This window comes from Dipodomys merriami, unplaced genomic scaffold (genome assembly GCF_024711535.1).
Source record: "Dipodomys merriami isolate MVZ:Mamm:240054 unplaced genomic scaffold, mDipMer1.0.p SCAF_92, whole genome shotgun sequence".
NCBI classification, from domain to species: domain Eukaryota; kingdom Metazoa; phylum Chordata; class Mammalia; order Rodentia; family Heteromyidae; genus Dipodomys; species Dipodomys merriami.
In genome coordinates, this window is record NW_027206535.1 from 1,531,081 (window position 1) to 1,556,500 (window position 25,420).

At 43.2% G+C, this 25,420-nt stretch overlaps 1 protein-coding gene across 2 annotated transcripts in view; it reads left to right on the top strand.

Annotated features, from left to right (window-relative positions):
- Positions 1–25,420, top strand: part of LOC138821468 (tuftelin) — a 50,472-nt gene that overhangs the window by 5,994 nt on the left and 19,058 nt on the right. The window contains exons 2-6 of one of the 2 annotated variants that reach the window (XM_070013714.1): positions 14,439–14,513; positions 14,895–14,996; positions 17,562–17,648; positions 19,054–19,143; positions 21,270–21,335. In XM_070013714.1, the coding sequence (XP_069869815.1) occupies positions 14,439–14,513; positions 14,895–14,996; positions 17,562–17,648; positions 19,054–19,143; positions 21,270–21,335 (420 nt within the window). The remainder of the gene's footprint in view (positions 1–14,438; positions 14,514–14,894; positions 14,997–17,561; positions 17,649–19,053; positions 19,144–21,269; positions 21,336–25,420) is intronic. The other variant, XM_070013715.1, reaches the window with a different exon arrangement.

Below are 25,420 nucleotides of genomic sequence, written 5' to 3' on the forward strand. Positions count from 1 at the left end.
CTTAGATCTCAGCCTCCTAAGTAGCTAGGATTGTAGGCATGAGACACCAGTGCCCAGCTGAAATTAATTCTTATATGATTCGCCCATTTAAGGTATACAATTTAGTGGATTTAAGTATATTCTAAAGAGTTGGGCATTCATCAATAATTCAACTTTAGATCATTTTCTTCACTTTATAGAAATCCTGACCCACAAGAAGTCACTTCCCAGTTCCTCCAGTCTCTCTAGATTTAGGTAACTCCCAGCCTACTTTCCTTCTCTATGAATTTACTCTGTGTGTTTGTGTGTGCATGTGCACTTGTGCCAGTCCTGGACTTTAACTCAGGGCCTGGGAACTGTCCCTGAGGTATTTGTTTTTTCTCAAGGCAAGTGCTTTACCACTTGAGCCATAGCTTCACTTCTGGATTTTTTGATGGTTAATTGGAGATAAGAGATTCACGGACTTTCCTGCCCGGGCTAGCTTTGAACTGCAGTCCTTAAATCTCAGCCTCCTAAGTAGCTAGAATTATAGGTGTGAGCCACCAGGCCTGCTAATTTACTTTTTGACATTTTAAATAAATGTAATCAGTGTGTGACAGGCTTCTTTCAATTTCTATGCTGTTTTAAAGGTTCACCTGCATTATAACGTTCTTACTCATTTTCAAACTGAAAATCACAGTGTTTTTATTTATTTATTTATTGGTTTTACTCTGGTGCTGGGGATTAAATTTAGGATTTGTAGCATGCTAAATAAGTGCTGTAATCACTGAGAAACTTCTGAGACTTCTGTTGACTGTATTATAGATTTGTTCATCATGGCCAAATGATGACCAACATTTGTGTTGTTTTTATATTTTGGCTACTGTGAATAATACTGCTGTGAAATTTTGGGTGCAGGTTTTTTTGTTTGTTTGTTTGTTTTTGTCTGTTGTGGGGCCTGAATTCTGGGCCTGGGCGCTATCCCTCAGCTCTTCAGCTCAAGACTAGCACTCTACCATTTGAGCCACAGAGCCACTTCCAGCTTTTTCTGCTTATGTGGTACTGAGGAATTGAACCCAGGGCCTCATGCATGCAAGGCAAGCACTCTACCACTGAGCCACCTTCCCAGCCCCTGTGTGCAGGTTTTTATGTGGACATATATGTTTTCATTTCTCTTGGAGAGAGATATCTGAGAGTAGACTTGCTGGGTCAGAACATTTGCTTTTTTAATTTTTTCTCTAGCATGGGGCCTTGAATTTAGGCCCTCAAGCTCTCATTTAGCTCTCTTGCTTACCTGGTGCTGTACCACTTGAGCCACACCTCCAGTTCCAGAACATTTGCATTTTGAGAGGCTTGATTTGGAAACGTTGGTGCTTACTCCAATGGAATGATTCAGTTCTAAAATGATAGAGGGCCTGGCTCTGTGACACCTGGGTAGGGAAGAAACATCTGGGTGGAGAGAGGAACATTTCAAGTTTGGTGACTGTTTCTTGCAGTCATGAGACTTGACCAACACTTATAAATTTTTCCTCACATCTTCTCATCTCCCCCATTTGTTGCCAGGCACTTTCAGGAACGCTGCAGCCGACATCTCCTAGGCTGCCAGGAATTTGGGGAATGATGGTTTTTGCGGGAGGATTGAAGGGAGGATCTGAGAAAGGAGGGTTACTCAATCACCAGGCATTTAGTGCCAACATTGTCCATATTTCACCAGGGTGGAGGGAGGTGTGCGTTTAGATGGTTTCAGTTGCAGACGTGTGTGCTCAGAGCAGGTGGGACAAGCTTCCTCACCTGCTGGTAATTATGATCTGTGCCTCTTTGGGTCACAGTGCTGTCTTGTGCAACGTGTTTGTTTCCTATGGGTGGACAGGTTTAATTGGGAAAAGGTATGTGCCAAGAAGGCTAGTGGTCCAGATTTAAGCCTGGCTAGCAGAAATGGGAAGCAAAGAGATTGTGGAGTGGTAGAGGATGGTTTAGAATAGATGAAGAAAAGGGAAATAAAGCAAATCACAAGGCAAGGGTTAGGGATGTGGCTTAGTGTGTAGAGTGCCTGCCTAATTTGCATGAAGCCTTGTATTGGATTCCTCAGTACCACGTAAACAGAAAAAGCTGGACAAAGTGCTGTGGCTCAAGTGGTAGAGTGCTAGCCTAGAGCAAAAGAAACTCAGGGACAGTGCCCAGGCCCTGAGTTCAAGCCATAGGACTGGCCAGCAAAAACACAAGGCAAGCTGGTCAGAGTATAGAGAGGAGAGTCATATTTGGCAGTCCTTTGGAGAAGTTCTCTGAGGAACCTTCCTATACCATTCATTCATTGTAGGCTACCTGGGCACTAATAGGTATCCTGGAGAAAAATTAGATCAGCAGGGGAGCCCACCTCTCCCTGCCAGGCCTCCATGTAGGGCTTCAGGTTAATGAGAAGGGCTGCCTATTTAGAATACCACCCATTTCTCTTTTTCTTCTTCATTTTATTTATTTATTTTTGCGGGCCCTGGGGTTTTAACTCAGGGCCTGGGCACTGTCCCTGAGCCTCTTTGTGTTCAAGGCTAGTGCTCTACCACTTTTGAGCCACAACTCTACTTCTGGCTTTTTCTGAGTAGTTCATTGGAGGTAAGAGTCTTGCAGATTTTCCTTCCCAGGCTGGCTTTAAACTGAGATCCTCAGATCTCAGCCTCCTCAATAGTTAGGATTACATGTCTGAGCCACCAGCACCCAGATTGCTTTCCTTTCCCTCCCTGTTTCTCTATTTAACAGCAATTTTGGGGCCACAAACTCTTTCTTTCATTGGTTGTGGGGCTTGAACTTAGGGCCTGAACACTGTCCCTGAGCTCTTTTGCTCAATGCTAGCACTCTACTACTTTGAGTCACAGCATCACTTCAAGATTTCTGATAGTTAATTGGAGATAAGAGTCTCAGACTTTTCTGCCCTGGCTGGCTTTGAACTGTGATCCTCAGATCTCAGCCTCCTGAGTAGCTAGGATTACTGGTGTGAGCCCTGGGTACCCAGCTTTTAATCCCTTTTTCTAATATCATCTAGTCACTCAGCTCAGCCTTCTGCATAGTGTGACCAGCCCATGCCTCTGGGTAGGCAGTCAGATAAAAAGCAAATACCCATTTTGTTGGCTGGAAGGTGGAGTGATTGTCTTCTACTTAATGAAGGGCCCTTCTGTAGAAGGCAATTTCAGGTACCCCAAACCTACACATCAGGTGGGTTGGGTGTCTCCCCTGGGAGAGGACCATTACCCAGCCATCCATCTGGTCCTCTTCTTTGACCTTATTGGGTTTCCCCATCCTGGCCTCTTCAGAGCCTGTTATTACAAGGTGATGGCAATTTCCATTTTTCAGAGTGGGCAAATTGAGGTGGCTGCTACTCTAGCTTGAGAGATCTTGTACACTTGGGGTGAGAAAGGGGACAGGATTGGAGAACAGGGGGATACAAGGTGCTGGGTCTCCAGCTCGGGGCCTCTCCTGTACTTGCCTTCCCTTTACAAAGAGTCTTACTTTTTTTTTTTGCCAGTCCTGGGGCTTGAACTCTGGGCCCGGACACTGTCCCTGATCTTCTTTTTGCTCAAGGCTAGTACTCTACCACTTGAGCCACAGTGCCACTTCAGGCTTTTTCTGTTCATGTGGTACTGAGCAATCAAACCCAAGGCTTCATGCATGCTAGGCAGCCAGAGTCTTACTTTTAACACCCACTCATTATACTCCTCCCCCTCACCCCCAACTCCTTAGATTTTTTTTCCCCCCATGAGTCTATTCTTTCACATATAAACCTGTGGTGTGAGAACCTCTGCAGCCTGCAGGCTTATCTCCCTGGAACCTCCTTGTTTATCTCCTAATGCTTCTCCTTGAGGTCTTGATCGCCAAGCCCCTGTTGGCTTTGAGGAATGAGTCACCACTGGAGAGTTGTTTGAACAGAGTAGAGAGGCTGCCTGTAATTTAGAGGTAGCTGGCTTCTCCTTGAAAGTGTTTATGAGGTTAGAGGTGGCCTACCTTGTGATTAGTGCTACTCCTTTTTCCCTAGAGAAGAAGAATCCACTTCACTTCTTGCTCTACGCAGAGTGCCTGGTGGGGACCACCCTGCCAGATATTTTTGAGGTATCTCTAAGGCTTTCTGGAGTCTGCTTATAATCATGAGGTCATCCAGCTTCAGAGAACAACTAATCGCGCCAATCAGACAGAAATCCTAGGTTTTCCATCCTTGATTCTGAGTTGGGGTTGAGGGGTGAGGTTGGTGCCCTTGTAGATTAGACAGGATTTTCTGCTTCTAGAGGATGATGAGGTACTGAGAGCCTTAAATTCTTCTTCAATTCCATTTAAATAATGTGCTTTTCCCACCCTTTGCCTGCACAGCTGCTTGGGAAAAGTAATGGTGCCTCATCTTTGAGAAGTGATTTATGGTTTGCAAAGCATTTTCACATTGCTCTTTTGCATCTGCCGGCCCTGCCTAAAATGTGGGCAGTGTGGTTCAGATCACCACTACTGTACAGAGAGAAAACTGAGGCCCAGAGATGAAATGGTTGGCTCAAGGATTAAGAGACATCAGTCAGAGTTCACACTCCACCTCTGACTCCAAGCTTAGTACCTTTTTTCCCTTCTCTTTGTATGTTTTATTATAGGAGTATTATGCAGACACATTTTTGTTGCCAAAATGTTAAATACCATGGAAGTATATAGAAAGAAAAGCCTTATTCCTACTCTTCTTTGATGTGTATGAATCCATGCTTTCCTATGTAATTACTTTGTGTGTGTGTACATATGTGTGCACACGTGCTAGCACGCATACTCATGCACACACATGCGCTAGTGCTGGGGCTTAAATTCTGCCCACTCATGGCTAGTGCTTTACCACTTAAGCAGAATCTCCAGTCTAGTATTTTGCTGATTAATTGGAGGTGAAATCTCAGATTTGTCTACCTGGACCAACTCTGAACATTGTTCCTCAGATCTTAGCTTCCTAAGTAGCTAGGATTACAGGTGTGAGCTATTGACACCTATGTTTTTACTTTCAACAAATGTCACATAGCATGGTGGTTTAGAGCCCAAATGAGTCACAAGACTTAGGTTTAATCCTGGCTGCCACTGAATACTTGTATGACCTTGAACAAGATACTTCTGTGTTTCAGTTTTTAAATCTATAAAATGAGGATGTTGATAATAATTATAAACTATTGCCAGGTTTAAATGAGTTAATTCATGTAAAGCCCTTTGAGAGGGCCCAACAAGATCCCACATACAGTAATTTCTATTATAGGAGTTGGCAATTATCAAAACTTTGAGTATGTATATATATGTGCTTATAAACAAGAAATCATATTTTGTGAATTGATGTCTGATTCCCTCCCTCCCTCCTTCCTTCCCTCCCTCCCTCCCTTCCTCCTTCCTTCCTTCCTTCCTTCTCTCCTTCTCTCTCTCTCATTCATTCATTCATTTATTACTGGAGACTGAACCCACAGACTTGAATATACTAGTTAAACACTACCACTGAACTTTGTCTCCAGCCCTTTTTAAAAATTAATTAATTTATTTATTTTGGGTCCAGTTGTGGGGCCTGAACTCTGGGCCTGGGCGCTGTCCCTCAGCTCTTCAGCTCAAGGCTAGCGCTCTACCACTTGAGCCACAGCGCCACTTCCGGCTTTTTTCTTTTTGCTTATGTGGTGCTGAGGAATCGAACCCAGGGCCTCAGGCATGCAAGGCAAGCGCTCTACCACTGAGCTACCTTCCCAGCCCTCCAGCCCTTTTTTATCTTGAGATAATCTTTTAAGTTGCCCAAGGCAGCCCTGAACTCACTATGTAGCTTGGGCTGGCCTTGAACTCAAGATTATCTTGCCTTAGTCTCTTAAATACCTGGGTTTATAGGTATGTATCACCATTCCCAGCTTTTTTTGGGGGGGGGGGCTTAATATCTCTTGGTGATATTTTCTTATCTGTTCTTAGATGTTTATCAACAGTATGATACTTAATATTTTGATGTTATCTTGAGTGTGTTTGTTACTTTATCCATTAATTCACCTATTAGGAAATATTGCTGTTACTTACAGTTTTTGTTGATTTTTTTTTTTTTTTGCCAGTCCTGGGGCTTGAACTCAGGACCTGGGCACTGTCTCTGAACATCTTTGGCTCAAGGCTAGCACTCTATCACTTGAGCCACAGTGCCACTTCTGGCATATGATACTGAGGAATCGAACCTAGGGCTTCATGAATGTTAGACAAGCACTCTACCACTAAGCCCCAGTTTTTTTGTAGTCAGCTGGTTTTCACAGTATCTTTGAGTATATTCCTAAATTGGGTCAAAGGATTTGCAATGCAGTGAGACTAGTCTTTTTCCCTGCATTCTCAGTAATTCTGGTATTACTAGTATCTTTAATTCTTGCCATTCAGTTGGTCTAAGAGCAATATTTGCAGGCTTGTGTGTGTGTGTGTGTGTGTGTGTGTGTGTGCATATGCGTGTATGCGTGCGTACATGCACGTGCATACACATGTGTATGTTTGCTGGTGCTGCAGTTTAAACCCAAGGCCTCATGGTTTACTTAGCTTTTTACTCAGCTTGGTGCTTTACCAGTTTGCCTTCACTTTATGGCTTTTTGCTGGAGATAAGAGTCTGAGGGATTTTTCTTCTTGAGCTGGCTTTGAACCACAATTCTCAGGTTTCTACCTTCCAAGTAGCTAGGATAACATGTGTGAGCCACTAGTGCCCAAGTATCTGCAAAATTTATGTGAAGAAAAAAAAATTGCTTTCCTGAAAAGCAAGAACAATGACTTGGACATATGGAAGGTTTTAAAGCATAACAATAAAATGGACAACTGTATACTGACAACCAACTTAATAAACAGCTGAATACTACACTCTTTTTTTTTTTTTTTTGGTCAGTCATGGGCCTTGAACTCAGGGCCTGGGCACTGTCCCTGAGCTCTTCAGCTCAAGGCTAGCGCTCTACCACTTGAGCCACAGAACCACTTCCAGTTTTCTGGTGGTTAATTGGAGATAAGAGTTTCACGGTTTGTTGCTCGTCTGACTTTGAACTACAATCCTCAGATCTCAGCCTCCTGAGTAGCTAGGAGCTACTAGGCGCTGGACCTGGTTACCATACTTTTGAAGCAACCAAGGGCCCTTCTAGATCATTATCTTCTGCTTCCTCCACAGAACTGATCACTGTCTAGAATTTTGTGTTTACTTTTTTGCTGCTTCAGTTAATACTTTACACACACACACACACACACACACACACACACACAAAATGATATATTGCCTAGTTTGGCATGTTTTGAATTCTGTATAGTTATCATATTATGTAGGTTTTTTATTTTACTTAACATAGACTTTGAGATTTATTAATGTCAATGCATGTTGTTGTAGCTGATTTATTTTCATAGTAGAACAGTAGGTCATTGTGCTATAATATACCAAAGCTAATGAATTCATCTGCTTGTCAGTGAGCCATTAGGGTTGTTTCTACTGTTTTTCCATTACAAAAAATTTTGCTGTGACTATACTTGTACATGCCTTCTCTTTATACTTATATACATCTATACTTCTCCCTTTGTTATCTTTCTTTTGTTATTGATGATGGTGATGGAGAATGAATCTAGGGCCTTGAGTGTGTTCTGTGCGTGCGTGCGTGCGTGCGTGCGTGTGTGTGTGTGTGTGTGTGTACCATTATTGGAGCATGAACTTACAGGACCTTGTGCTCTTGCTTGGCTTTTTCACTTACAGCTGGCACTCTACCACTTGAGCCATACCTCCAGTTCAGCATTTTGCTCATTAATTAGAGATAGAGTGTCTTAGTCCTTTCTGCCCTGGCTAACTCCAAACCTCAATTTTCTAAGTCTTATCTGATTAGTTAGGATTACAGGTGTGAGCTACCCTGGATCTTAAAAAAAATGTTTTAGTACTAACAATTGAACCCAGAGCCTCAAGTATGCTAGGCAAATGTTAACATAATGGGCTCTTTCTCTAAATTATTGAAGAAGAAGCTTAAATGAATAATTTAGTACATTTTTTTCTTGGTATTGGGGCTGGAACTTAGGGCTTACTAGGCAGGTACTCTACTATATCTTCCAGGCCCCTCTCTTTTCTTCTCCTTCCTTCCTTCCTTCTTTCCTTCCTTCCTTCCTTCTTTCCTTCCTTCCTTCCTTCCTTCCTTCCTTCCTCTTTCTTTCTTTCTTTCTTTCTTTCTTTCTTTCTTTCTTTCTTTCTTTCTCTCTCTCTCTCTTTCTTTCTTTCTCTCTTTCTCTCTTTCTCTCTTTCTCTCTTTCTCTCTCTCTCTTTCCTTCCTTCCTTCCTTCCTTCCTTCCTTCCTTCCTTCCTTCCTTCCTTCCTCTTTCTTTCTTTCTTTCTCTCTTTCTCTCTCTCTCTTTCTTTCTTTCTTTCTTTCTTCTTTTTTTGTCGGTTGTGGGGCTTGAACTCTGGGCCTGAGAGCTGTCCCTCAGCTCTTCAGCTCAAGGCTAGTGCTCTACCACTTGAGCTACAGTGCCACTTCCGGTTTTCTAGTGATTTATTGGAGATAAGAGCTTCACAAACTTTCCTGCTGGGGTTGGCTTTGAACCTCAGATCCTCAGATCTCAGCCTCCTGAGTAGCTAGGATTACAGGCATGAGCCACCAGCACCTGGCCCTTCCTTCCTTCCTTCCTTCCTTCCTTCCTTCCTTCCTTTCTTCCTTCCTTCCTCTTTCTCTCTCTCTCTCTCTCTTTCTTTCTTTCTTTCTTTCTTCTTTCTTGTTGTTGTTATTGTTGTTCTTCTGGGGGCTTGAACTCAAGGCCTAGGCCCTATCCTGAGCTCTTTTGCTCAAGGCTAGTGCTCTACCTACCACAGCACCACTTCCAGTTTTCTGGTGGAATTGGAGATAAGAGTCTCACACACTTTCCTGCCCTGGACTGGTGTTGAACCATGTGATCCTCACATCTCAGCCTCCTGAGTAACTAGGATTACAGGCATGAGCCACCAGAGCCTAGGTCCTCTTTTCTAATGTACACATTTAATACTATGAATTTTCCTTTCAGAATTGCTTTTACTATGTTCCACAATATCTGATATTCTATTTTCATTTTCACTCAGTTCAATGATTAAAACATAATATTATTAAATTACATAATTTTATTTTTTCCTGGTCCTTAGAAATTTTCCACGTATTTTTCCTGTTACTTTTTTTAAAGAAAAACTTTGATTCTGCTATGTTCAGACAGTATATCCTATATGATTTCAATTTTTCTAAATTTGAGGTTTTATGGCTGAGATTATGGTCTGTTTTGTCATGTGTTTCATAGCCATATGAAAGAGTACACTTTCTTTTCATGGTGGAATGTTCTATAAATGTTGATTAGTCTATTGGTTGATGATGGTATTGTTTTTGGATTTTTTTTGGGGGGGGGTGGGTCATGGGGCTTGAACTCAGGGCCTGGGCACTTTCTCTGAGTTCTTTTGCTCAAGGTTAGCCCTCTACCACTTTGAGCCCCAGCACCACTTCCAGTTTTCTGGTGGTCAGTTGGAGAGAAGAGCCTCATGGACTTTCTTACCCTGCTGGCTTTGAGCCATAATTCCCAGATCTCAGCTTCCTGAGTAGATAGGATTACAGGTGTGAGCTACGGGCACCTGGCAGATGGTATTGTTTTTATATATTCTTTTTTGTGTGTGTGTTGGTCCTGGAGCTTGGACTCAGGGCTTGGGCACTGTCCTTGAGCTTTTGTGTTCAAGTCTAGTTCTCTGCCACTTGAGCCACAGCTTCACTTTTTGCTCTTTTGGAGTGTTTAATTGGAGAAAAACTTTCATGAGCTGGGTGCCAGTGGCTCATGCCTATAATCCTAGCTACTTAGGAGGATGAAATCTGAGGATTGAAGTTTGAAGACAGCACAAGCTGAAAAGTGCCCAAGAAACTCTTAGCTCCAATTAATCACTCAAAAAACAGAAGTGGTGCTGTGACTCAAGTGGTAGAGCGTTAGCCTTGAGCACAAAGAGGTTCAAGGATAGCACCCAGGCCCTGAGTTCAAGCCCTGTAGAGAGCTGCGAGAGGCCGCACCTGGAAGATGGTGCCGGCTTCCGCCCTCCGCCTTCCCGATGGCGAGTGCTCTCGTGGTAAACAACTCCTGATATGGCTAAGGCAAAGAATCTGGCTTGCTTCCGCGCACCTGAACCTATTGGTGGTTCCCACGTGGCATATCAGGGTTGGCTACCCAACGGGTACTTAAGGCTGTGGGGAATTCTCCCCGGGGTTGGGGTCACAAGATTAAAAAAAAAAAGGTCCTGAATAAACGGCAGAGAGAAGAGTCCGGTGTCGCGTCTCCTTGCTGGTCGAGGCGGTAGCGACAAAGCCCCACAACCAACAACAACAACAAAAAATCTCATAAATTTTTCTGCCATGGCTGGCTTCAAACTGTGATCCTCAGATCTCAGTCTCCTGAGTAGCTAGGATTTTAGATGTGAGCCACTGTTGCCACCATGTTTTATATGTAAATATCTATACATCTCTATATATAGATATAAAATTCTATATTCCTGCTGGCTTTTTTGTCTAGTTGTATCTGGTTTTTGTTTTGTCTTTGTGATACTGGAGATCCAATTTGATATCTGTCTAAATCTATTATACTATAGGAATAGGTAAGGTGTCATTTTTTTCTGTCTCTTTTTAGATCTTTTTTTTTTTTTTTTTTGTCAGTCATGGGCCTGAACCCTGGGCCTGGGCGCTGTCCCTCAGATCTTCAGCTCAAGGCTACCACTGGACCACTTGAGCCACAGCGCCACTTCTGGCTTTTTCTGCTTATGTGGTGCTGAGGAATTGAACCCAGGGCCTGATGCATGCAAGGCAAGCACTCTACCATTGAGCCACCTACCTAGCCCCTTTTTAAATCTTTTTTAAGTTTTCAAAAATTAGTATATATTAGTTGTGTAAGGGGGAATTCGATTGTGACATTTCCTTGTATGCATCCAATGTGCCCAGATGAAACCTACTCCCTCTATCTTCTTCATTCCTTATTCCTCAAGATTTTTTCGGTGGGGGGGGGTCGGTCCAGTCATGGGGCCTGAACTCTGGACTTGGGCGCTGTCCCTCAGCTCTTCAGCTCAAGGCTAATGCTCTACCACTTGAGCCACAACGCCGCTTCCAACTTTTTTTATTTTTGCTTATGTGATGCTGAGGAATCGAACCCAGGACCTTATGCATGCAAGGCAAGTGCTCTACCATTGAGCCATCTTCCCAGCCCCCTCAAGATTTTTAAAAAATATATTTATTGTAAAAGTACTATACAGAGGAGTTACAGTTATATGAGTAAGGTACTGAGTACATTTCCTATCAAGCATTATTACCTCCTCCATTCCTCAAGATCTTTAAAAAATAGTCTTTAGTTATGATTGGAAGTTTAATTATGATCTATTGCAATATGAATTTTAGGTCTATCTGTTTGAGGTTTGCTTGGCCTCTTGGATTTGTAGGTTTATGTCTTTTGTCAAGTTTGGGAAAGGAATTTTCAGCATTTGTTTATGAGTACTTTTTAAAACTCACCCATTTCTTTCTCTGCTGTATCTGGGATTCTAATGAACCCCATGAATTCATTAGAATGAATGGATGGGATAATCTTTACAGTCCTCCACCCAGTCTAATTGTTTATGCTTTATTTACTGGAATGCCTGGATTAATGAAACACACTGGGCTTGATGATTTTCATTGGGTAGTTAACTCTTGCCCTGGCTTTGCTCAGCTTCCTCTAGATATGGGGAGTCAGTTTTTTAATCAACATTTTATGTTCATGTCCTGAGGAAAAGAACTGGCAGTAATTCTGGCTATCTTGAAATAATCCCCTCGTTCTTTTGTTTTATTCTCTCAACCTAAATATCACACTGCATTCACTGGGCATTCAGAAAGTACTTAATCTGTGCTCGGAGCTGTGGATGACAACAGTGTTTGAGGAGTTGATGGTAGAAAAGGCAATTCCTTATGGAACATAAATAACTGAGAGGCAGATGCCATGGGAGACTCTCCGGTTCTGAGGGAATTCAGGGAGGGGAGGATGTGTTTTCCACAGGATGCTAGGCGCGTCATGGAAGATGTGGCCTTTTAACATGAGCACTTGTGAAACTCGTAGATGCCCTAGGAGAAAATGGGAAGCAAGGATATTTAAGGCAAGAAGAAAAATGATGAGAGCAATGATAGTAAAGTTGAAAAGCACAGGGTGCATTGGAAAAGAGAAAAAAATGAAGTGAGTTGACCCAGCCAGTGAAGAATCTTGTATGGTTCTGGCTTTTGCTTAGTAGGAGTTAAGTGCTTTTGTAAAACGAGAGAGCTGTAGTAGCTTAATGGTAAAGCACATGCTTTAGTATGTAGAAGGCTCTGGGTTCTATTTCCCTCTCAAAAGAAATCCACGGAGGTTTACTGGGTGTGGGCATGCACATCTGAAATTCCAGTACCTGGGAGGTTGAGGCAGAAGATTTGAGGGTTAGAGGCCAACTTGGACTACGTGTGTGTGTGTGTGTGTGTGTGTGCGCGTGTGTGTGTGTGTGTGTGTGCGCAAGCACGTGGGCTCGCGCATGCGTGCGCGAAGTTTTGGTTTTGTTTGTGGGTTGGTTTTGTGTGTATATGTGCTGGTCCTAGGGCTTGAACTCAGGGCTTGAGTGCTGTCTCTGAGCTTTTGTACTCACGGATACAGCTCTACCACTTGAGCCACAGCTCCAGTTTCAGCTTTTTTATTGGCTATTTTGAGATGAGAATCTCACAGACTTTCCTGCCCAAGCTGACTTCAAACTATGGCCCTCAGATCTCATCCTTCTGAGTAGCTAGGATTACAGGTGTGAGCCACCTGGGCCTGGCTTCTAGCCCTTCATTTCGCTCATGGGAACCAAGGGCTAAGCTTATTCTGCACCACATATAATATAGGTTACTGGCAGCGTTTGGTCATTCTGTCTTGCTAGCCTCTCTCAAGGTTATTGTCTTCCCAAATTTCCATCCCCTACTTTTCTCTCTTACTCATCCCTTCACAAGATTTTGTTTTTGTTGTTTTTTGGGGGGGGGTTGTTTGTTTGTCCTGGCAATGAAGCTTGAACTCTGGGTCTCAAGCTCTGGCTCAGTTTCTCACTCAGCTTTTTAGCTCACAGCTGATATTCTGCCATTTGAGACATACCTCCACTTCTGGCTTTTTGCTGGCTAAATGAAGATAAAGAGTCTCTCAGACTTTCCTGCACAGGCTGGCTTCAAACCTTGATCCTCAGATCTTGGCCTTTTGCGTAGATAGGATTATAGGCATGAGCCTGTGACTCCCAGCTTCCCACTGGGTTTTTATGGTCCCGTGTGTGTGTGTGTGTGTGTGTGTGTGTGTGTGTGTGTGTGTGTGTGTGTGTGTGTGTGTGTGTGTGTGTGTGTCTGTGTGTGTGTGTGTCTGTGTGTGTGTGTCTGTGTGTGTGTGTCTGTGTGTGTGTGTCTGTGTCTGTGTGTGTACAGCTAGTACTAGGACTTGAACTCAGAGGCTTGAGTTTTTGCTTGGGTTTTTCTCTCATAGCTGGTGCTCTACCATTTGAACTATACCTCCATTTCTGACTTTTTGCTGATAGATAAGAGTCTCAGGAATTTTTCTGCCTGGACTGGCTTTGAACTGAGATCCTCAGATCTCAGCCTCTTGAGTAGCTGGAATCATAGGCATGATCCACCACCTCTTGGCCACAAAAGTGTTTCTTTTTTTGTTTTTTTGTTTTTTACCCTTTGAGTTTGGAAATTAAATCTGCTCATCTTCTGAAAATGAGGCTGATCTTTAGATAAAAATCTATTACCTGGGCTGTGAAGGTGGCTCAGTGGTAGAGTGCTTGCCTTGTATGCATATGAGGCCCTGGGTTCGATTCCTCAACCCCACATAAGCAGAAAAAAAAGCCAGAAGTGGCGCTGTGGCTCAAGTGGTAGAGTGCTAGCCTTAAGCTGAAGAGCTAAGGGACAGCAGCCAGGCCCAGAGTTCAGGCCCCACAACCCACCAAAAAAAAATAAATAAATAAAATCTGTTCCCTTTCTTGCTTTCATTTGGATAATTTCCATATGGCTCAGGGAAATAGGGTTTGAATTCTAGTACTTCCTTACAGTTTGGTTCAGAAAGGTTATCCTAGTCTTATAAAGGGCTTCTGTAACTTCCTGGCTGCTTGTCAGGAGCAGAAATTCTGGGTTAGAAATGACCAGTCCAGGAGTAACTTCTCCACCATTTGGAAAGAAGTGTCCAGGCAATGTGTCCCCTGTAATTTGGAACTCAGGACAGCCCTCTGGTGCTGTATGGAGCAGTGTGCTTTATGGTCTCTAGTGTGGTGGGAAGAAGATTGTCAGATGACCCAGAAATATGCCAACACCCAGGAATGATTTGATCTTGGGCAAGTTAATACCACCTCTCTGGACCTTAGTTTTCCTGTCTGTGAATTGACCATAGAAAACAGCCCATTCCACAGAGCTGGCAAAACCACTGTCACTGGTAGTACGTTGTAGACTATAAAAGTAAGGGGTTATTGTTGCTGTCATTGTCATTATTAGGGCAGCGTGGACATTCTCAGGCTGACTCTCCAGAGTGAACTGACAGGAGATGAACTTGAGCACATAGCCCAGAAGGTATAGAGGTTTCTGGTGGGGCAAGAAGGCCTCTTCTCCTTGGCCAGTTCTTCTGTCTTGTTGCTGTCTCCTCATCCCAATGCTGCTGGGAGCTGCCTTTGCTGCTACAAGCTTTCAGCTTTCAGCTGAGCTCAGCATTATGTGCTGCTTTGGGGGGTGAGGCCCCTTTCCCCCCACTAACATGAAAACCAAACTGTATGTTCTACTAATGTTCCCCCACCCCACGATCTTGCTGCTGTTTGGCTTGTTAGAGGTTCTAAATGATGTTTGGAGGGGAATCTCAGACTAATACTTCAAGTCTCTTGAGGAACAGGTCTCCTGCATTGGTCAGGGGCAGGGGTTTGCAGAGTCCTTTTTGAGCCCCTTCTCTCTCTCTGGCAGGCGGGCACAAAGACTTATGCCATGGTGTCTGGCCACTCAGCTGGTCATTCCCTGGCTTCGGAAATGGTGGAATCCAACGATGGACATGAGGAGATCATTAAGGTATGCTTTATTCTTCTCCCCTTTCCTCCTTCCTTTTTTCCCTGCAGACGTAGGAGAGGGAGTGGTGAACATTGCCAGAGGTAGCTTGTGGTTTGACTGCAAGGACCCAGACCTGAGAGACTGGCTCCTGATCATCTCCTGCACAGATCTTAGTTAACACCAGGAGAACAGAGTCTGCCTGTAGTGACTTGGCCTTCAGCATGGGATTGATAGGATGATTTTTCTGAATGTTTGTAAAATTAAAACATTTGTTATTTTTCATAACTTCCATATGTTATAGTTGGATCAGTTCTAATACTCAATTTAGTAATTGTAACTGGGCGCTGGTGGCTCACACCTGTAATCCTAGCTACTCAGGAGGCTGAGATCTGAGGGTCATGGTTCAAAGCCAGCCCAGGAAGGAAAGTCCATGAGACTTTTATCTCCAATTAACAACCAGAAAACCACCAAGTGGCGCTGTAGCTCAAGTGGTAGAGTGCTAGCCTTGAGCTGAAGAGCTGAGGGACAGTGCCCAGGCCAAGAGTTCAAGACCCACAACCAACAAAAATAAATGAATAAGTAAAGAGAAAAATTTAATAATTGTTAATATGTCACAGACTTGTACAGCCAATCACCTCTGTTAATTCTAGAATATTTCCAGTTCCTCTCTGCTCTCGAAAGCCACTAATGTGCTTTTTGTCTTCCTGAATTTGACTACTCTGGATATTTCATAGAAATGGAATCATATAATATATATGTCTGATTATTTTTTTCCCTACTCTTTTAAATTAGTACATATTAACTATATGGAATTAGTACATAAATTAGTACATATGAACTATATGGAATTCTTTAGATACATGTTTATACTTAGCATAGTTTCAAAGTTCATGCATGTTTTGTGGCATGTATCAGTACTGATTTTTTTTTTCCAGTCCTGGGGCTTGAACTCAGGGCTTGCTCACTGTCCTTGAATTTCTTTTGCTCAAGGCCAGCACTCTATCACTTGAGTTACAGCGCTACTTCTGGCTTTACCATTTTGAGCCACAGTGACATTTCTGGATTTCTGGTGGTTAATTGGTGATAGGAGTTTCACAGACTTTCCTGCCCGGGCTGGCTTTGAACTGTGATCCTCATATCTCAGCCCCTGGAGTAGCTAGGTTTACAGGCGTGAGTGACCAGCGCCCAGCCTAATTTTATTTTATAGGCTTTTTAGTCTATAGAGTTTTTGCTTTTTTTGAGATAGGATCTCTCTTTTTTTCCTTTCAGTCCTGGGACTTGAACTCAGAGCCTGGGCACTGTCCCTAAGCTTCTTTTGCTCAAGACTAGCACTCTACCACTGAGCCACAGCACCACTTCCAGCTTTTTCTGTACTCAGGAGTAGAACCCAGGGTTTCATGCATGCTAGGCAAGCACTCTACCACTAAGCCACATTCCCAGCCCTGAGACAGGATTTTAATAACTTTTCTCTAGCCTCAAGCTCACAGTTTTCCTACTTCTGTTTCTGGGTATCTGGGTTACAAAGATGTACCACTATGCTCAGCCCCATCCCATATATTCTGTGTCTACAAACATAAATAGCTGGCATTTTAATGGGTGCAGAGTATTTTATTAAAGACCAATTTAATTAAATGTTCATTAGTGGGCATTTTGTCTGTTTTCACTGTTTTGTAACTATATACAATATTTTGTTGAACAGAAATGTTAGTAAATTGTCTATGTATTTCATAGTACAAGTAATACAGAAAGATTTGCTTTTTTATTTTATTTTTTGGTTAGTTGTGGGGCTTGAACTCTGGGCTTGGGTGCTGTCCCTGCGCTCAAGGTGAGCACTTACCGCTTGAGCCACAGCGCCACTTCTGGTTTTCTAGTGGTTTATTGGAGATAAGATAAGAGCTAGAAAGGTGGCTCAGTGGTAGTGTTTGCCTTGCACGCAGGAGGCCCTCGGTTCAATTCCTCAGCACCACATAAGCAAAAAGAGCCAGAAGTGGTGCTGTGTCTCAAGTGGTAGAGTGCTAGCCGTGAGCTGAAGAGCTGAGGGACAATACCCAGGACCAGAGTTCAGGCACGCGACTGGCCAAAAAAAAAAAAAAAAAAAAAAGAGTCCTACAGACTTTCCTGCCCAGGTTGGCTTTGAACTGTGATCTTCAGATCTGAACCTCCTGAGTAGCTAGGATTACAGGCGTGAGCCACTGGCGCCCAGCTATGTTTTCTTAATTGTAAAAGATTCAAGCATGGTATGCAGAGTCATAGCCCTCTTCCACAAGAGGAGTCACAGTAAGTAGTTTGGTATGCATTCTTCCAGCCTGGTTTCCATGAATTTACATAAATATGGTAAACACAGGAGTACTTATGACAATGGCTGCATATTGTTTGGCTAAACTTATTAGGACACATTTGTACTTGTTGATTTAGTAAGTCTATGAGTAAGTATATTATTTAACTCTTCTGATCTGAATTACCAGATTGCCCCCCTGTAAATTGGTAGTAACAGGTTGCATTCCACCAATAGCTGAGGCCATGTCTTTGTATGGAATTAATTGAACTTGAGATCTGGTAATATACAGTGTCATTGTCCTGTTCCAGGTTTACTTGAAGGGAAGATCTGGAGACAAGATGATCCATGAGAAGAATATTAACCAGCTAAAGAGTGAGGTCCAGTATATTCAGGAGGTGGGTACTCCTCCCCCCCCACCTCTCTCTCTCTCTTTGTGACAGTTCTGGAGCATGAACTCAGGGCCTGGGCACTATCCCTGAGTTTCTTTTGCTGCTAGCACTCTACCACTTGAGCCACAGTGCCACTTCTGACTTTTTCTATTTATGTGGTACTGAGGAGTCAAACCCCACAGGCTTCATACCTGCTAGGCAAGCACTCTACCACTAAGCCACATTCCCAGCCCCAGTACTCCTTTTTGTGAGAAGTTCTTAGGCCATTTCTCTATACCTTATATTTTGAGGATCCTTTCTTTTATAGATTCTTTCATCTTTTTGTTCCCTTTATATTCCTGAAATGCCTCCATGTGTTCCCATGTGTCAGATATACTTGTTTATTTATTCATTCATTTATGTAATGATTTGTGAGGATTTTTTATTTCTTCTACTATTTTTTTTTCTCCATGCCAGTATTGAGACCTGAACTCAAGTCCTGGGTGCTGTCCAACAGTGTTTTTGTTCAAGGCTAGAGCCCTAGATCTTGAGCCACAGCTCTACTTCTAGCTTTTTGGTGGTTAATACGAGATAAAAGTCTCATAGACTTTCCTGCCTAGGCTAGCTTCTAACCTTGATCCTCAGATCTTAATCTCCTGAGTAGCTAGGATTACAGACATGAGTGGTTTGCTGGCACCCAGTTTTTCCCACTTTTTTTTTTATTAGTATCAATTAGTCGTACATTAGGGTTTTCTTTTGACATGTTCATATATGCATGATGTATCCTGATCAAGTGTACCCCCCCCATCATTCCCTCAAATACCATTTTTGACCCTTTGGATCCAATCCATTAATTAACAAATACTGGAATGGAGGGATGCTCATGTAATAGAGTGCCAGCTATGAGTGAAAAGGCTAAGTGAAAATGAAATAGCCTTAGTTCAAGCCCCAGTACTAGCATGCACGTGCACATACGTGTGCACACAGACACATACGCACACACACCAACACATACTTATGAAGTACAGTGTACCAACTAATTCTCTCTGGACTATTCCATCCAGTGCTGTCAGCCACCTCCCAGCCTTTGTCAGCCCCCCCAGCTTGTTTTTCTTGGCGCACACACACACACACACATATACCTATATCTATAAATACCCATAAATATATTGTACTATATATACCATACACTGTGCTGTATACTATATACATGTTATTGGTCCTTTGTGTTGTGTTTCTTCTCAACTAAAATGATAGCCAGGTTAGGACTCATCTGTTTTGTTGCTGTGCAGGAGAGCCCCATTTGACCATTTTCCTTTGTCCCCTAGCCAGTACTCAGTACAAGATTCATAATAGTAAGGCAGCAGGGGAACCACAAAGAGCGTTTCTTTCCCTAATCTGAAGCTTAAGTATCTTTCTCTCCCTTCCTTAGGCCAGGAACTGTCTGCAGAAGCTCCGGGAGGATATAAGTAGCAAGCTTGACAGGGATCCAGGAGACTCTCTCAATCGACAGGAGATACAGGTGAGGGAATGGGGCACCATAGCCTGGAAGGGAGAGGATCTAAGGGACGCTGGCTTCTCTAAGAGCTCACAATGCAGGTAGGGCTCTCAATAAGTACGCTTACATGCATCAGCCTGTACCTAAGTAACCTGCTCTTGTAATGTTGCACAAAATTGAATTTTCATAAATTGTCCTAACTTATTGACATATCCTCTTATCTGTAAAGACTGTGTGATCAATTGTCTAGTAATGCACTTTGCAAAGACAATTATGTAATACAAAATAAGGTGCTAGAGGCATGACTCTGTGAGGCTGAGTTCAAACTGTAGTTCTATCACATGTACACACACACACACACACACAACACATGTGCGCACAAACACACAAAGACAGACAGTCACTTATAAATGTAAACTTTTTCTGGGCACCAATGGCTCATGCCTATAATCCTAGCTATTCAGGAGCTGAGATCTGATGATCACAGTTTGAAGGCCAAGAAGGAAAGTCCATGAGACTTTTATCTCTAATAAATTACCAAAATAGCCAGAAATAGAGCTGTGGTTCAAGTGGTAGAGCACTAGTCTTGGCAAAAGAATGTCAGGGGCAGTGCCCTGGCCCTAAGATCAAGCCCCAGGCCTGCAGAAAGGAAGGAAGGAAGGAAGGAAGAAAGAAAGAAAGAAAGAAAGAAAGAAAGAAGGAAGGAAGGAAAGAAAAAAAGAAGTAAGCTGGGCGCCAGTGGCTCATGCCTGTAATCCTGGCTACTCAGGAAGCAGAAATCTGAGGATCACTGTTCGAGGCCAGCCCAGGCAAGAAAGTCAGTGAGACTCTTATCTCCAATAAACCACTCAGAAAACCAGAAGTGGCTCTGTGGCTCAAGTGGTAGAATTCTTGCCTTGAGCTGAAGAGCTCAGAGACAGTGCTAGGCCCCGAGTTCAAGCCCCACAACCAACAAAAAAAGAAAGAAAGGAAAGAAGGAAGGAAGCTTTTGGTAAGTTGACCTTGATCAGTTTGGGTGACGTGTACAATATAAAGGAAGTCTTGGCCTGTTGTTTATCCATGTATACAGCTATCTCTCCCCTGGGATGGGAAACTCCTTGAGACTACAGGTTCACTTCCATTTCCCTGTATCCCTAACCCCAGCCAGGGTGTATGATGTGAAAAGCATGAGTAAGTTGGGTAAATCTTTCCTTGGATGGAAAATCTGGGATCCTGCTTTCCATCTTTTCTTAAAATTCTAGGACAAGAATTTTCTCAGGAGAGCAGAGCTGTCCCTTGGTGTCTTCACTCTCATCTTCATTTATATTACTTCAGTTGGGGGGGGGGGTATTTCTCCATCAACCTTGTCCTCTTCCCCCTGAAGGGAACAGTGGCCTAACAGGAGGAAGAAAGCAGGGAGGACAGAAAAGAGAAAGAAAGGAAAGGAATGAGGAACTTTTTAGGAAAGTTCCTCTCTGTTTAGGACACAATTAAGTTTTGTTTGCTGGACATTTCCTAACCCATTTAGCTTTGGTTGAAAATAGAACTTATGGTGGGTGATGTTACATCTGGCTAGTGGGAGGTCCTTTGTCATATAGCAGAGGCACTGAACTTAGAGTGCTCAGAGACTGACTGAAAAGCCCCCGCTTCTTATTGGCACAAACTAGCCGTCTTAGGATGAATGATCATGCTGTGGGTTAGAAAGAACTGTAGCCTCCTTCCCCGTTCGATTATGCTTTGTTAAGCCTTGTCAGGATCCCAGTGGGCAAAGGGAAAAAAGTGTTGTCTGTGGCAAGCAGCCGCTTGTTTTCCCAGGAGGAATGGGCCTCACATATTTTCCAGTTTGGCTGCAAGGTCTAACAAAGGTTAGAGTATCCTTTCTCAAGACTACTTTCCACTTACTCTGGCTTCTGTTTGCCTCTGGAACACTGGAAATCTTTTTCTTCTTCTTTTTTAACCTCCTTCCTCCCTCCCTTGTTCCCTCCACTCCTACCTCCTTACCTCATTCTTTTCTTTTCTCTCTCTTTCTTTTCTGTCCTTCCTGCTTCCTCTCCTTCCTACTTCTCTCCTATCTCCTTCTTTGCCACTAAAATTTAGAATCTTAGGCATATAATGCTTTGAAGTTATTTGGTTTATTGGTTACATTGTCTTTTTTGTTTCTCTTTGAACAGGTGGTGCTAGAAAAGCCAAATGGCTTTGGTCAGAGTCCCACCACTCTATACAATAGCTCACCTGAGGTAGGTAATGGGAGGATCTGGTGACGGATACGTTTCTGTGTCACATTATCTCTCCAAGAGGAATATTTATTTAGTGTAAAAATGTAAGCAATAGAAAAGTAAAAAGCAGCCGGGCGCTGGTGGCTCACGCCTGTAATCCTAGCTACTCAGGAGGCTGAAATCTGAGGATCGCGGTTCAAAGCCAGCCCGGGCAGGAGAGACTGTGAGACTCCTATCTCCAATAAACCACCAGAAAACTGGAAGTGGTGCTGTAGCTCAAGTGGTAGAGCGCTAGCCTTGAGCTGAAGAGCTGAGGGACAGCGCCCAGGCCCAGAGTTCAAGCCCCACGACCGACAAAAAAAAAAAAAAAAAAAAAGAAAGAAAAGTAAAAAGCGGGAATTCTCCTTTCCCAAACCCACTGCTTGAACGTATCCACTGTTGGCAGATTGGAGTAGGTAAATCCTTCTGGAGCAGTGTGTCTTAGCTTTGGTCTCCACTTAGAATGAACCTGGAAGCTTTAAAGGAAATGATGTTTGAAGCCATCACCAGTGGCTCACGCCTGTAATCCTAGCTACTCAGGAAGCTGAGATCTGAGGATCAAGATTCTAAACCAGCCTGAGCAGAACAATCCTTGATGCTTTTAGCTCTAATTACTCAGCAAAAATGCCAGAAGTTAAGATGTAGCTCAAATAAACAAAAAGGCTATTGAACAGAAAAGCTGAGTGAAAGCACAAGGCTCCAGTAGTAATATACATGTGTGTACGAGTGTGTGTGTGTGCACGTGCACGCACAAAGGAGAGTATGCCTGGATCCTCTATCCCTGGAGACTATCGTTCTGAGATGTGGGGCCTAGCCTGGGCATCAGAACTTTTCAAAGCTCTTCAAGTGCTTGGCATAGTGGCTCACACTGTAATACCTACTTATGTAGGAGGCAGAGCTAGGGTTGTAGTCAGATGCTGGCCTGAGCAAAAGTAAAAGACCCTAGCTGAATAGTAACTAAAACAGTTGCCTAGCTTGAGGCCCTAAGTTCAAAAATCCAGTACTGCCCCCCCCCAAAAAAAAACAACCCTCTTGGGGCTGGGAAGGTGGCTTAGTGGCAGAGCGCTTGCCTCAGCACCACATAAGCAAAAAGAAAAAAGCCGGAAGTGGCGCTGTGGCTCAAGTGGTAGAGCGCTAGCCTTGAGCTGAAGAGCTGAGGGACAGCGCCCAGGCCCAGAGTTCAGGCCCCACGACCGGATCCCCAAAAAAACACAACCCTCTTCAAATGATTCAAGTATTTTGCCAAAGTTGAGTACCAGTATTCTAGAGTATTTTTCTATGCATACAGACTCATATTTAAATTCTATATATACCTGGGCATAGTGGCTCATGCCTATATTCCTAGTTATTCAAGACACAGAGATGGGGAGGATCATGGTTAAAGGTGAACCCACGCATAAAATTAACAAGACCAATCTCAACAAATAAAGGCTGGAGCCGTGAGCCAAAGGCTCACACCTGTAATACTAGCTACTCAGGAGGCTGAGATCTGAGGATCGCAGTTCAAAGCCAGCTCAGCAGGAAAGTCCATGAGACACTTATCTCCAATAAACCACTCAGAAAACTGGAAGTGGCGCTGTGGCTCAAGTGGTAGAGTGCTAGCCTTAAGCTGAACAGCTAAGGGACAGCGCCCAAGCCCAGAGTTCAAACCCCACAACCGACAAAAAAAAAAAAAAAAAATCACAAATTTCACAGTATTGTGGGATAGTGATACTTAAAGTCACAAACACATTTCAACCTTCACAAGGCAAGGTGTCATTATCATGGTCTATAAAGTTTGTGAGTTCTATGAACTTTGACAATACAGCTATTTCTTCCAAATTGGGTGCCATTTTTTCCTGTTGCTTAGTGTAAGCTGTTCCCTCTTTCCCTCTCATTCCCTCCTTCCCATCACTGCCATTGAGTTGCTTAGTTCATTTTCATCAATGTCCAGTGCAGCTGATGAGCCCCTCTTTTGTTCTTGACCTCATAGATGGTAAACATGTGCATATCTGAGCGAAGCTAGGAGGTGGGCACAGAATCAGGAAAACGGGAAAAAGTACAACTGAGACTATTTCTAAAATAAATAAAGCAGAAAGGGTGTAGCTGCAGTGGTAGAGTGCCTGCTAGTAAGTGCAGGGCGCTGAGTTCAAACCTCAGTACCACCAAAAAGAACACAAAATATGTGTATATTAAACATACCATATATACATACATAAATATATGTGTGTAATACAAAATTTTCAAATTCATGGTAGATCTTTGCTTATTTTTTTTTTAATTTGAAGAGTATATTGCAGCCTTCTTTCCTTGTTAGTACATACAGTCCCGCTCCATTCAGGTCGTGGGGCCTGAACTCTGGGACTGGCCGCTGTCCCTCAACTCTTCAGCTCAAGGCTAGTGCTCTACCACTTGAGCCACAACACCACTTCCGGCTTTTTTCTTTTTGCTTATGTGGTGCTGAGGAATCGAACCCAGGGCCTCATGCATGCAAGGCAAGCGCTCTACCATTGAGCCACCTTCCCAGCCCCTAATACATGATTTTAAATATGGATGTAAGATATTTTCTGTTTTGTGATGAGCTTGTGTTTCTGAGATTCCTCCCCCATCCCCCCAAAGTTTTACCTAACACCATGTGTCTAGGATTTATTATGTTATCTCATTAAAACGTAGTTTGTCATTTCTCCTCACATGTAAAGTTTTATCATCTTTTGGCTTTGTCTTATATGATGAAATAATATTTTCTCTCTGAGTGTGTATGTATATGTGTGTTGCTGGTATCAAACCCAGAATGTTCTACCACTGAGCTTGCCTGAAATAATAATTTCATGAAAAATTCCATGTCATTTATGAGACAAGATAACTTATTAATGTCCACATTTTAAATGTGATTCTGGCCACTTGCTTTAGATGTACAGTTTAGATTTTTTTTCTTTTTCCTTAAATCACCATGTTTGGTGACAAATTCTAGTAATACCTGGTAATATCTGGTTAGCTGCTTTCACAAGCTCAAAGCCCTACTCTATATTATCCTACCACTTGGGAGCAGCTAGAAGGCAGGGCATGATAAAGAGTCTTCCCCCTGTTTTACAGACAGAAAAATGGAGAACCACAGGAGCCTGTAATAAAGCAGCAACTGGGAAGCTATTGCTGCTTCTGTGCAAGACAGAGAGAGATTCTCTATCAGACAGACACTCAGGGTTGTTGGGATCTGTATCTCCTGCCTTTGCAGAAGAAATGGAGGCAAGACTCTACATGTCAGCTCTGCCCTCACTACCAGCCCACAGTTGGGTGTGTCTGAGAGACACCTAAGCAGTAACCTCTAGGAAAGTATCAAATCAGGTGCCTGCACTCCTTGGTTCTTTTGCTTTAAACAGGTCCTTTTATTAGGCCTTCTTTTTTTAAAAAACAACAACTTATTTCTGTACTAAATATTGACAACAGTAAAAGCTGTGCCTTTGGGCTGCTTTTCTTGTAATGGGAATGACATAGTATTTAGGGGAAGTCTAGGCCAAAGGAAAGCATGATCCCTGGACTCAGAGCTCTAGTGATGGAAAAAAGCAAGATATACACAGAAAGTCAACATATACATACCTGTTAAGAAATCATTTGGGGACTGGGAAGGTGGCTCAGTGGTAGAGCGCTTGCCTTGCATGCATGAGGCACTGGGTTCGATTCCTCAGCACCACATAAGCAAAAAGAAAAAAGCCGGAAGTGGCGCTGTGGCTCAAGTGGTAGAGCGCTAGCCTTGAGCTGAAGAGCTGAGGGACAGTGCCCAGGCCCAGAGTTCAGGCCCCACGACCGGACCCAAAAACAAAACAAAAAACAATTTCTGGCACCAGTGGCTCATGCTTGTAATCCTAGCTACTCAAGAGGCTGAGATCTGAGGATTGTGGTTCAAAGCCACCCTGGGCAAGAGAGTCCATGAGACTCTTATCTCCAATTAACCACCAGTAAACCAGAAGTGGCGCTGTGGCTCAAGTGGTAGAGTGCTCACCTTGAGCTGAAGAGTGCCCACAACCAACAAAATAAATAAATCAAAAGAAAACTACCAAGGGAGAATGACTCCTAACTGCCCTCACCTTGTA